Genomic DNA, 13,638 nt, shown 5'->3' on the forward strand with positions numbered 1-13,638 from the left:
TTTGTTGAACAAAGGCGCGGTAAATAAAATGATATTCTTTTGTTTGCACGTGCATGCACCTCTACTGTATTTTCTAATCTATCTTCATGTTCCCAGATTGGAGGAGCTATGTTCAAGTCTTCGCCTCCGGTCTGTTCATTTGGAAGAAGATCTCGACCAGGAGAAGAAGAGGCTGCGTATGCTGGAGATCCGACTGGGGAACTCGGAACGTGCAAGGCAGGACGCAGAAACTCGGAATGTTCTGCTACAAAAAGAGATGGAGGAGTTCTTTGCTACGCTAGGAGACCTGACCACTGGCACACATACCGGTTAAACAGAGCAGACACCAGAATCCCGGCAGAGCTACTGTAAAGCCTGGGCATTTATTATGGGAAATGAAACGGGGTCCAGATTAGTTTAATACTGCTAAACTCGGACATGGACCGAGGATGATGGAATGATGTTGAGTAGGCATAAAATAAAAGTATTGAATGAAACAAGTCAAAACTATCTGAACTTCTTGTCCAGTAAGAAATGCCATTATTTGTATACTGTTCCACTAATTTGGGCTCCAATGAACAAATAAGTGTTTCCTCCTGGTGCATTATGGGGGTCTTCCCCTTTCCCTGTACCAACTTTCACATTCAGGCAAAATGCTGCATTCAGGAAGTTGGTTCATTTGGAAATATACCTTAAATGTCAAACAAGCCAGAACAGGGATCAGACAGCCTTCATTTGTCTGGGATACTGCATCCTCGTGATGGACTATTACCTTGATGTACTTACAGATCTCTGGATAACCATGGTACTTAGCGATTTAACATTGTTAAACTACTCAGGTTTTCTGGTTTGCCAGTTGTTGTATCTCGGCCCGTAGAGGCCTACTCGAATACGCCTCGGAATCGATATCATTTGTGTTATATCAGTTGCACCCAAAAACTGACCAGACTCTAAGGAAAGCCTATGTTCATTTGTTATTATAAACCTATGTCCTTACACAAAGTATCCATTCAGAATAAAAACAATTCAGATCCAATCAAATTCAACCCTTTATTTGCAGGAGTTGCAGGTTGACATTGTCTAACTGTTTCCAGTGTGTTCATTAGGTCTGTAGTGAGGCCTTGTCCAGATCAAAAGGCAAAAATGTATACAACTGGGGCGTAATTATTCTGCCAAACAAATGTTTCTAGTTGGGTTTCTACTGGAAAAATGATTGTAGGTCACTTCCTGTTTTGTCAATTTGTCCAACAGACTCTGTTTGACAAACTGTTTTGCAGATAAAACATTTTGCTTGGTGGAATTAATACACCTTGGGCTAAACATATACTAGACGGATTCCATTAATAAGAATGGAAATTATTTCATATATTTCTATCTAAATGTTCCACAACACTGAGCCCCCCCCTGAACGCAGCCATGTTTTTGGTGCGTGATAGTCCTGACCGCAGTCAGGGATGTGGCCCATGTCCAGACGTATGGAGGGCATTATAGGTTTTCATCTAGAAAAAAAGGAAAACATGGCTGGCAGCAAACCTTTTGAAAACCCTGGAGAACATCCATCTAATATATGAATCAACCACTCACTACCTACTCTACTGTCTACCAATCATATTTCACATCAATTGAAAAGAAAACCAAAAGAAAAATATATACATAGTACTTTTGAATGAAATATACAGTACGTACAATACTAGCAGTCTCCTAACATTGACAGGGGTACACTTCCAAATAAATAAATAAATTAATAAAACAGAAACTTTATTCACATCTGTTGTTTGTTTTTAGTTATTTTTTTTCTATATGTTGTGGGACTGTTTTAGAAACGGATGTACTGTAGGTGAGGTAGTTGATAAAAACCAAAGTTCCCTGGCAGATGGCCTGAAGAGAGAAGCTAACGTTAACTAACTAAACACTAGCAGTACAGCAGGAAGACAAACAAGGAAGGGTTGAAAACATGATGACTGTAAGAGCACTTAAATCAAATCAACTCATTAGGGCTAGGTGGTTTTCCCGGTCATGTGACCTGGGGAACCACAGCTAGTCCCCACCAATGAAAAATAAACCCGTAAGCCATATCCAGTGGCGCCGGCCCTTTCATGTTTTCAGAACTTTACAGGCGCTTATACCAGTACTACCATATCTGCAAATATTAAAAAGGTTAGGGGCCAAGTACGAGGGACAGGAAGGAAAGTGTAAGTGGTTGAAAACCAATAGAAAAGGGGAAAGTGTCCATGGTGTTTAAGATATCCCATAATCCATTTGTTCATGAACATTTGATAATCTCTCCAGATGAACTACAATTACAGAGAAATAATAAATCATAACAAAAGTTTCAAAAGAGTGCAGAAATTAATGTTGTAACCATGACAACAGAAAACATCAGCTTTGATAACAGGGCCAAGATATGTTCAACGGTTCACAGGGTTTATATAAATTAATATAGACATTAAATACTATAAAATAAATTGTGAATTGGGAAAAGGGGGAAAAGTGTCAGATCCAAACCTCTATGAATTAGAGCATCAACCCAACCCAGAGGGACGGAAGCCGACAGACGGAAATAAATAAATAGAGTAATTTACAGCATGTACACAATATTCTGCAATACAGGATGTAGGGGAAATTAAAAGAAGCTGTACATAAAAAACAAAACACATAAAAAAAAGAAAGAGCCTTCGCTAAGTGCTTTAAACTATGTACCATGAAAGGATTTGTAGGGCTTTGTGTGTGCGTGTGTATATGTGCGCTATCTGCAGCAGGCCAGTGCTCCCAGAGAGGTGTGGCTGTCCAGGCTGCTGTCTGTGTCAGAGGTCATGGTGGGGTCACTGGGCTCAGTCGACATGGAGGATACGTCATTGGCCGACGAGGAGGACGAGGCGGGCTGAGGGGAGCTGTCTGTCACTGCTGCACCTGTGCTGCGGGAAACACACTGGATGACTGATACACCTGTGCCAAGTCCTAGCACGCGCATGCACAAAAGGCACCTTTCAATCATTCAGCCCAGGTAGCCATGCTGGTATGAGGACCAGGTTGGGAATGTATCCTGGGGTTAATGACTCTTACATGAAGCATAATGGGATCATTTGTGACCACAGACAGACCACCCGTTTGTCTTCCCATTCCAGACGGATCACTATGCATAGCAATGGCCCGCTGAGTGCCTTGGGTCATTTGATCTTCAGACCACACGCGCACACACACACGCACACACAGCTAAGCCCGCTGTTACACAATTCCCATCTGTATAATGAGAAAGCGGGCGTGGTCAAAGTGACATCACAACCACACTACGTGTTGTTCACGGTGCTGTCAAGGGCACACGATTGTGGTTTATATGGGGGGGGGGGTCAGGGTATATGATTCCTGGAATTGTCATTATTTGTTGTTGTTGTTTTTTTTGGGGGGGGTTAAATTAACCTGTCTGTTGTATTGGAGGAGTCATGACCCCCCCAGTCCACCCCTAAATCTACACCCGTCCATACAGTCACATCAGCAGTGTACAATAGCTAACATACTGAAAGTCAAATGGAAAAGCCCAGAAAACAGTTTTAACCAACCTAACGGAGGAGGTTGTCCTCTGATAACCCCGTTCTGCTTGGTCCACTCGTCCCACTCATACACTTCCTTCCAGATCAAGTCTAGAAGAGGGGGATAAAGGGATTAAACCAGAGGGTATTGGTCTGACCACTGTCGCTGTTCGTACGCTTTGAAACCTAATTTTCCATGTCAATAGAGTCAATTGACTTGAGAGAGAGAGTGTGATTGACTTGGGAGGAAGTCAAAGAGAGATTGAGAAGGACAGAGAGATCGGGAAAGGAGAGAGGATAAAGAATTACACGTGTCACAACGTTTGCCCTCGAGACATGACTTGTCACTTAAATGCATACTTGGTGCTGCTATGCTTACTGGTGGGGTCAGCACAGCATCAGAACCCCTCTAACGTACTGGACAGTGAGCCAAGGGCAACCCCTGACAGGGACATTAACACCCCACTTTCAAACACGGCCAGTTCTGTAGCATTTCCGTCATACACCAACAGAACATATTTCACAGAACATATTTTAGCGAGGGCTCTCTGGTAAAACCAAAATGGAGTCTTTAGAGTGCAAAGGGGATATGTTTTTTGGAGTCCCTCACCTTTCCACTCCTCTACCGTATGCTCCCGCTCGTCCAGCTGTTTGTCTGTAATCTTCGGAGGGGGCTAAAAAGATTCCAGAAAGCAAAAAGTATGAGAAGAAAAGTGAGGATGTGAAGAGAGGCAAGAAAGACACATAATATCATAATATCACCATAACATCGTAACAGTTATTCGTGTCTAATAGTGTCAAGGGTGTCCGTCCAACATCCAAAATGTGACCATCTGATTGAACGAGCGCCGCTCATTAATTGCTTACCGCCTCCACTTCTGATGGGTCGTACCACACGTTGATATAGGGGTGTTTCAGGGCCTCATCCACTGAGATCCTCTTAGACGAGTCTATCACCAACATCTTAGACAACAGGTCTCGGGCCTGGCTCGCTTGGAGTAGAAAATACAGTTGAGAGCAACGGACACACACGAACATGCACACAATCATACACAAACATTCATCATCTCAGGTACCTTTCAATTTATTGTGTTCTGAGTCTGCCGGGAAAAGGACATCGGGGAAGAGTTTGTCGAAGCTGTATCCTGCATAGCGCGGCCTGTTCTCTACGTAGGTCCGCACCGATTGGTTGAGCTTCATCAGGAAGTCCTGGGGCGGAGTGCCGAGCTGCTCAATCACCTTGTTCCACTGGTCAATGTCTGTCCGGGGGGAGTTAGGGAAAAACTACACACCGCCACTACTGTAAAACGGAGCTACTTCTCCAGAAGCTGGGTGGTTATGAAGCATGGGGTAATGGAGAGTGGGTGTTCTTGAAGACGACGGACGGAATAGTGGGCGGAGGTCAAAGGGGCCGCTCAACAGAGCACTGGCTGATGGTTAAAACATAGGCTGAAACGATGTCATCGTAACAGGGCAAAGGATACGGTCAGTGCCTGGGAACAACACACTACCTCTGACCATCTCAGCCACAATGCAGCCGACTGACCACACGTCCACTGCAGGATGAATGGAGGGGTGACATGCCAACACAACGGAGAGAACAACAGATGATGAACATAGGAGGGAATGAGAGGAAAGTCAAAGGTTTACAAAAAAAATGACGAATAAATCATGACAATTAAAACGTAACATGGACAGAAATGACGAAGCTCGGGACTGAATGAGGAAAAGAAACGTGTGAGTAAAGGGGAGGAAATAAATGAGTGAAGATGGATCTGTCAGTCTCCAGCCACGCAGTCACATGGGAAGGGAAAGGCAGGAAATCAGGTTGTGAAATTGAATTTCCATTTTGTAAACTGAGAGACTGAAGAGAAATGGCTGAGCAGAGGAGGCAGAGAACTGGTTTACTTGCTTCGGGAGACAATTCCCTGACGGAAGCACCAAGGATACAATCCCTTCCTGGGAAAAGGATTTTGTGGCGGACCATTTCAGCCAGAATGCATCCCACAGACCATATGTCCACTGTTACAACACGAAGTCGAGAAGGGGTGGGGGGGAGAAGAGCGCACGGAACAGAAACAAGTTAGAAAAGAGACCCGTTTCTCATTGTTAACTACCTTCCCGGAGGGTTCCAGAGGAACGGATCATATCCCAGCTGGCAGGAAAGCAGTGTTACTGACGTTGTTTCACATGCCCGTCAGGAAATCAGTAAGGTTACGGTTGTCACTGACACTAATATAAGTATCATCAGGCTATAAAAACGTAGGCAACAATCCGCAGAGGCGGCTGATGCACACAATGGCTACGGGTACTATGAAAGCTTGAGACGAACTGCCTGATTGACAGGTACTGACCGTTGGCCTGGTAACCCATCCCTAGTATGACCTCCGGCGCTCTGTAGTATCTGGTCACCACGTACGGGGTCATCAGCAGACCTGTAGCCGCGGTCCTAGCCAGGCCAAAGTCCAAGATCTTCAACGTGCAGTCCGACTTCACCACAATGTTGCTGGGCTTCAGATCCTGTAGGGCGGACAAATGGGGGAGCGTAACCATCATCCACGTCATCGGCAGAAGCGTCGGTACACAAGACACTCAGCTAACAACGGTCAGTAAGCGTTCATCAGCAGGCCACAGGAGAAGCTAGAGAAAAACACAACCTATTATACACTACCCAACACCAGTGGGTGAGTCGGTACGACCGTCAGAAGAAAAGCCACTGCCTAAATGGTCCAATGTGTGGGTTTGAGTTAACAACGTACCCCGTCAGAGTGCATCACTGTCAGTCCCCACAATGTGTCTTTGCAATTATAGTGGAGGAGCATTATGGTCCCAGAACAAGGCCAGTGAGCGACAGATGGGACATCACTGAAGTTATGTAGGAGTATGTGGTGTGCGTCATCATGAATGATAAAAACTAGCTTCCATCAGCCTATTAAAACAGTAATGAGTCACACATTTAGAACTGTAGCAGTGCAGTGAGTCATCTATCTCAGATCTGCATGTTTGCTAAAACCCTAGCAGTATAAGATATAAACTGCTAACCGTGTTCTAGGAAAGAAAAGTCTGAATGATCTTAGTGGTTATTGGGTTTTGCCCATTGTTATCCAAGCTCGCTCCATTACTTCTGTGGTTTAACATTATGTATAAGCTATTATTTTAAACTTGTATCTTATTGACACATCAAGCTACTGTCTTCAACCCTGAAAATGTATTTCTGTTGGCCTAAAAACTAGGCATTGTCTCCTCCTAGATGCTTTTCTACGGTCTCTATGTAAAACCTGGTGTGACTATTCTTAAATAAGTTAATTAAATAAATGTTAACTCATTTGGTATCAACATTTCTCATACGCTGTGGGTTTTCACAGTACTTCAAACTCCACCCTATCCTTACCATTATGGGGCACTCATTATACTCATTATGCTGCCATTTTGGATAAAATTGCAGTCATTAAAGTGAAAGCAGTGTTTATCATTAGCAGATTCCTCCTGGTCTCCTGTGGATTTAGCCAACATCAAAGCTCTGATGTCACCCCCCACTTCTTGTGAAGGGGCTACTGTAATTAGGGCATTAAAACTGTTCCAGTGTCTTTCTAGAAACAACATACGCTTTGAGTCTGTAGGAGCCACATCCTGTGTACATTGCTTAGCGTTAGCCTGTGTGAGCCATCCCATATTTCTGCCTGTTAGCTTAAAGTTGGCCAGTATGAGCCATAACCTGTGTATGCCTGTTAGCTTAGCTTTAGCCTGCATGAGCCATACCCTGTGTCTGCCTGTTAGCTTAGCTTCAGCCTGCATGAGCCATACCCTGTGTCTGCCTGTTAGCTTAGCTTCAGCCTGCATGAGCCATACCCTGTGTCTGCCTGTTAGCTTAGCTTCAGCCTGCATGAGCCATACCCTGTGTCTGCCTGTTAGCTTAGCTTTAGCCTGCATGAGCCATACCCTGTGTCTGCCTGTTAGCTTAGCTTCAGCCTGCATGAGCCATACCCTGTGTCTGCCTGTTAGCTTAGCTTCAGCCTGCATGAGCCATACCCTGTGTCTGCCTGTTAGCCTAGTGCTCTCCTGTATGATTCAGGTTCAGTCATACCCTGTGTATGATGCCAGCAGCATGGAGGTGTTTGATGCCGCACAGCATCTGGTAGAGCAGATAAGACAACCTCTCATGGTCCAGCTCCATCTGAATCACCTGGCACAGGTTGGCATCCATCAGCTCCATCACAATGTATCTACGCACATAGGAAGAGAGATGGGAATACCGAATCCCACATTCATTTTAATGGTGAACACATACATACAAACACACTGGTATTGACACGCACAGAAATGTGAGTAAGCAATTCATGTACTTACACATCTGCAAATTCTTCTAATGACTTTTGTGGACTGAACACGTTTAATAGACCAATGATCTGTAGAGATGACAAACACACAGAAGTCAGAGAAGATGCTTACTGGATGTTTCCTTCTTATAACCATAGGAACACGTCCAGTAAGGCCTATCCTAAAGTGTTTGTTTTTCAAGTCAATGTCAAATATGTATTAGGAAGTAGTGAAGTAGTTAGCTGCTGTCCTGGATGCTGATTGGCTGAAACATGATTTGAGCTGTGTATGACCTTGCGATATATACTTAGTTAATTAGGTACATCATCCTGTTTAGAAAAATTGAACACTTCTAAAGACAGTGAGTACACTGTAGTGGCTTGCTATACAAACAAGTCACCCACGCAAATTTAGGTGTAGCATAATCTTAGCTAACCCAGGACTAAAGTTTTGCTAAATTGGTCAGAAGCTCGAGCATGGAAGTACAGGAAATCCCATGTGGACATCTGAGATTTGAACTGTATTGAGGCACAGCTCTGAGAAACAAAAATAATTGTTTATGTATTGAAAGTTTTCAGGAGCAGAGCGGCCCCATTATGGAAAAAACTGCAAACACCATGGGAGTAACTACCCAAATCTGGGTGTGCAATGCTTGTAGATGCATACCCAAGAGTCCAAGACACAAAGCTGTGATCACTGCCAAAGGCGCTATTTACAAAGTACTAAATAAAGTGCCTGAATACTTCAAGCAAGTACATAAGTTATTTAAGTTTTTCAATTTCACTAAATTGTAACAAATATCTAAAAATATGTTTTTGCTTTGTCATTATGGGGCATTGTGTGTAGATTGATAGTCAACATTATGCTTATAAACAGAAACTTTAAATTAATTTTTTTTCCAAAGGCACTGTAAGTTCAGATATGACATCCAAACCAAAACAAAGAGCTCCACGATCTCCCTTTGAAAATCAAGAATATGGCTGTAATAGCCCCTTTCCTTCCACAATCCTGGTCATTACTGAACATCAATAGTCTCATCTACAGCACAGAAGAACAACATGAAGACACCAAAAACCCATGTAAAGATAGGCAGACTTACATTTTTGTGATTGACACATTTCATTAACACCAGCTCTCTGTATGCTCTCTTGGCATGTGTTTGGTTCTGGAATGGTCGACTCAACTTCTTTATCGCCACATTTCTCTCAAGGTTGTGGTCATACGCTGAACTGAAAAGGAGAGATGGAGAACATGGCAGCGCATAAACACATCTGTAAGAGAGGAATGATACAGGCTGACTGGGTTGCTGGTTTGAGAGCCTTTTCATTTTTACTTTTATAGCACGTGACCTTAAAACAAGAACCAATCATGACAGGACAACTGACAGGCTAGGTACATTTATTCAACACCACAAACACAACAGAATAGTTGGGTACATCAGTACAAAGCCTTTAATATACTCTTACCATGGAAACAAATTGAATACCAAAAAGCATTAAATGTTTTGGATCAGAAATTGCAAGCAAAGGGATTTCAAAACCTACATGGGCACACCTCATCTCGCTAAACTAGCACAAGCCACTGTTAGAAAGTAGTTAACTAATAGGCCCAACAGTATATAATGTTAAAAAGAAGGAATGAAAAGAGAAAAATAGCATAAACCACAAAAATAACATTTACAATGCCGATCCAACTTTAGTGTTACCCCCAATTTTGCTCCAAGTCATAGGCTATCATTTTCAAAGAGTATCTTTGTTCTAATATTTTAATTAAATGAATAATTGCATAGTAATTACACTTACCAGACAATTCCCTGTGCTCCTGAGCCGATGGGCCTTAGATTCTGGTAGCGTTTCAGAACTGTGAAGGTGGAATCTCCGACATCTAAACTGTAGAACTCCTTCTCTCCTCCCCGCTTGTTTTTATTCATGATTAAACCTGAAGAAGCTACTTTCTGGGCATCCAAACTGGGCTTGCTGTACTATAGACAGATAGAGATAGAGTGAGAGAAACAGGGAGAGACACGAGGGGTTTTTAATACAGCACATAGGCTGCAATAGAGCATAAGGATATGCATATACAGTACAGTGTCTAGTACTGCACAAGAATTCACACCCTGACAGTTAGCACATTATCACACCATCATTTCATCTTTCCTTTGAAGTTTAAAATGAGATTACATTCATTTAGGCCTATTTTTGTAATTTTACTTTATTATAAAATCTACATGTAATGTAATGATTTTTTGTGTTAAAATGTACATATATATATATATATATATATATATATATATATATATGTATATATATATATATATATATATATATATATATGTGTGTGTGTATGACATGAAGCAGTTCAAATAATATTATATTTTGTTCATTTTAGTCCTCGCGAGATTGTATATATGCTTTTCCTGACCAGAGGTTTGGATGATTTATACAACATGGCACCAGTCTTAATTGTTTATGTAGACATGGTGGGGGACTGTCACTGCCCTTTCTCCAGGTGCCCCACTGCTTCTGTTCTGCACTGCAGAGCCTTTTATACAGATTTCTTGTTTACTTTCTATTGTATTATGTTTAAGTTTAGAGCTGTTAACCCCAGTGTCCCAGAAACTTTTTCAACCGGATCTAATATCACCATCGCCACCTACCCATCCCCAGCTTCCAATTGTAATGCCCCATAATATTCACAGTTGTAATCATACAGTAGGTACTACATGTATGCAAATGTATCAATAACATATGTAAGACATTCTGGATAAGTGCATCAGCTAAATGACAGAAATGGAGAATGGAAATATATTCTTAATAAACACATAAAAAATATATAAAAAAGGCACACAGCCAAACATTTGACTGGGCCACCTGTGTGTTATTTCTGCTTGAAAAGTGCTCTTCACAGATAAGCGAAAGGTGGCTTGTATTTCCCCACCGCATGACATGATTTTTCAATCAGAAAATGAGATACATTTTAAGACTAATGACATGCAGGAATGGCTTTTCAGTAGGGTTCCTGCGGGAGTTCTCAGTGCAGACATAAATACATTGGAAATCATAGACAATACTTGAATATTGCACTCCAATGATCCCCAACCAAATTGGCTAAGCTTGAGAGATTTAAGACAACACAAAGGATTTACTGCTCCAAGAGCTTGGCCATGTTGGAAGAATCTTATTCTACATGATTCACAGTAGCTACAATTGCTGCCAAATATTTTTTTTTATTGTCATGTTTTTCCACTTTGTTTATGTAAATCAGTTGGATGGAAAGTATCTCATGTAAATCCTTTTAAAATCTAAGTAAGGCAGTGTACTGTGACAACTGTTCGAGGTGCTGGAAGACGGACTAGTGGGCACAGATCTACACAACAGATGGCATCGAATGGGGATTCATCTTTACATTCTACCTTTGTGGTCTGAAAAGGTTAGATGCTATTGTAATTTAACCGAAGCAAAATAATATCATCATAACCTACTTCACTTTCGATACTGGTACTGTAAGAAAAAAAGAGTGTTCTCCTTCAATTCATTTAGAAATAGGCCTACATCCTTGTGCACCACTGGAGGAGCTTTTAGGCTGTCCACTAGTTTTCAACCATCTTACCAAATGTCAAACAGTGATTTCCCCAAGGAAGGGTGAATGGAAGCACGCATTGTGATTAGCCCATCATAATAACTGCTAAATATGATTCAGCCCTTGCTGTTTCCTTTGGCTTCCTGTCTGTCTGGTTAACGTCACACCCTCTCATCAGAGACATCCCCCGCCCTGTTAGGGTCTACACACCCATAAACGCTTACAGATTCACACCCACCCACGCACACACAAACATTCACACACCAATGATCTGTCTCCGATTAATCCCATTTTTCCTTATACCAGTCAGCAGATAGAAGTAAAGCAGTCATAAGATGACGCTTCGATAGACCAAGTGATACTGTAGATGGAGTGTAGTTTATGTAGGTTGAACCTACTCTACATGGATCACTTATACTCAATATGTTTGTTAATATCAGTCAGAATAAATGAGAAACAATTACAGTACCATTATTATTTACACTCTTGGTAATAAACTAAGGATAAGCTTAGGAGGCCAAAATGCAACACTAATGAAGCTAAAGTTCAACTTAGCCCTTTATGTTGTCAGTTACCTCAAGTCACCAGTAACCATGAGCCTGTTAACAGTAGCACCTGCTAAAGAGTTGCAGTCACTTTCTATTGTGCTTGATCAGACCAAGACAACAGAATTAATACTGACTGCGGTGTATTTCCTTTCCACTTCAGTCAGTGGTCACACCAGCAACAACAGCTCTCTTACTCTCCCCTCTCTATCTGCTTCTGTCTCCCTCTCGCTTTCTCTCGCAATATCTCTCTCCTCTCCGCATTGTTTGTTGCCTGTCTCTCTCCTCTCCACTTGGCCCTCAGCAGTTCTGGATGGCCCATCAAGGGCCTGTGACTGCTACGCTTCTACAGCTCTGCAATTAGAGCCGGCAGCCCTCCACTTCAGCCTCCACTCCAGTTTAATGTCTGATAAACTGGGTTCATAATTAACGTGATAAACAGCCTGTCAACACTGGCAGTCAATTCTGAAGCCCAGCCATAGGATTTGACAACAATAAATCTGACAAAACCCATGACAATCATAATTCTCATACTGTATAAATAGGAAATATACAGTATAAATAGGAAATAAATAACACTGCAATGTAAAAAGCACCTGATTTAATTCCTAAATTGAAAATTCCCTCTGCATATTATATACAACAATGCCTTGATCACCAGTGGCATTCAGTACACCTAATTACAAATAACTCTTAAACAAGCTCTTGAACATGTCATTGCATTATTGGGTGGGCATACAAATAACAGATTACAAAATGATATTACAGTCCTAATTAGGCACTAGCCTAGGTGAATACTAGGCCTTACTATTCAACGGTAATTGGATCCTAAATATATCCCAGACATGTATTCATTATCCCAACGCACTAAACAGCGTGTTGTCATGACTTCAAAAATAATAGAGGACCTCTGGCTTATACTATATGTTAACCATTCAAAGATTGTTTAAAATCAATAGCAATTGGTATAATGGCCCTGACAAGCCCCGTGTGTTTGTACAGTAATAACCTTGGCCAGCCGACCCTTCAACGCTATACGCCCCTTACGGTGGTTGCCAGGTAAAAGCCCATCACCGGTGCCTTGATAAAATGCACTAAATAAAAAACAGTAACGACAAACAACCTCGCTTAAATGTAGCGAGTAGCATAAATGTAAAGCCTGTTTTTGGTAATAGCATGGTTGTTAGAGTGTAGGCCTATGTAGCCTATTATTGAATTCATTATTAGCCTACACATAGCGTGATAGCTATTTTGAGCACCATCCTGACAATGCCAAGCCAACAAACGAATATCGTTGTAGGTTACTGAAACATAAAATAATTGACAAGTAGGCGTAGTGGGTGTACAGGATATATGACAATAGCCTACATTGCACTAGGCCTATTACAGTACACTGACAACAAACCGCATCTTGAAGTTGCGTGTAGTGCGGCGCAAACGACCCTCCCCCACGGCTAAACAATACCATGGACAGCGGCTCCGAAACATAAGAGCTTACCTCAGTCAAAATACAGAATGATTACTTCTCGATTCGCCACAATAGTCCACCTTCTGTAAAACAAATTAAGTGAAATGATTTAGATAATAAATGATCGCTATTCTGTTGTCCGGCTACAAAACATGACCTCACTGAAATCACTACGCTCTCTGCCAGCCTCTGCATTCACAGGCCGTGCGCGCACTGCAGAAGA

At 42.0% G+C, this 13,638-nt stretch overlaps 2 protein-coding genes across 9 annotated transcripts in view; one reads left to right on the top strand and one right to left on the bottom strand.

Moving 5' to 3' along the window:
* Positions 1–1,731, top strand: part of arhgap22 (Rho GTPase activating protein 22) — an 18,024-nt gene extending 16,293 nt beyond the window's left edge. For all 6 annotated transcript variants that reach the window (XM_010899223.5, XM_010899224.5, XM_010899225.5 and 3 more), the window contains one exon: positions 97–1,731. In XM_010899223.5, the coding sequence (XP_010897525.1) occupies positions 97–351 (255 nt within the window). In that variant the 3' untranslated portion in view covers positions 352–1,731. The remainder of the gene's footprint in view (positions 1–96) is intronic.
* Positions 1,016–13,638, bottom strand: mapk8a (mitogen-activated protein kinase 8a). 3 transcript variants are annotated; one of them, XM_010899219.5, is made up of 12 exons: positions 13,446–13,638; positions 9,626–9,804; positions 8,923–9,052; positions 7,854–7,912; positions 7,591–7,729; positions 5,861–6,026; positions 4,991–5,062; positions 4,583–4,765; positions 4,374–4,498; positions 4,117–4,180; positions 3,537–3,617; positions 1,016–2,889 (listed from the first exon to the last, which is right to left on the bottom strand). In XM_010899219.5, the coding sequence occupies exons 2-12, from the start codon at positions 9,751–9,753 to the stop codon at positions 2,726–2,728; spliced, it is 1,311 nt and encodes a 436-aa protein (XP_010897521.1). In that variant the 5' UTR covers positions 9,754–9,804; positions 13,446–13,638; the 3' UTR covers positions 1,016–2,725. The 3 variants fall into 3 exon arrangements, with proteins under 3 accessions (XP_010897521.1, XP_012989672.1, XP_019903063.1); XM_013134218.4 differs by lacking the exon at positions 4,991–5,062 and adding an exon at positions 5,457–5,528; XM_020047504.3 differs by lacking the exon at positions 4,991–5,062 and adding an exon at positions 5,457–5,528 and having other exon boundaries at positions 2,773–2,894.

Source organism: Esox lucius, chromosome 6 (assembly GCF_011004845.1).
Source record: "Esox lucius isolate fEsoLuc1 chromosome 6, fEsoLuc1.pri, whole genome shotgun sequence".
Lineage (NCBI taxonomy): Eukaryota > Metazoa > Chordata > Actinopteri > Esociformes > Esocidae > Esox > Esox lucius.

Excerpts from the sequence above, each read along its gene's own strand:
- mapk8a (XM_010899219.5), bottom strand. The coding sequence starts at position 9,753 with ATGAATAAAAACAAGCGGGGAGGAGAGAAGGAGTTCTACAGTTTAGAT. Across the intron at positions 6,027-7,590 it reads CTGCTGGCATCATACACAGG|GATCTGAAGCCCAGCAACAT; the intron begins GTATGACTGAAC and ends TCCGCCCTACAG. Across the intron at positions 4,766-4,990 it reads GTTGTTCCCAGGCACTGACC|ACATTGACCAGTGGAACAAG; the intron begins GTATCCTTTGCC and ends CCCCCCGGACAG.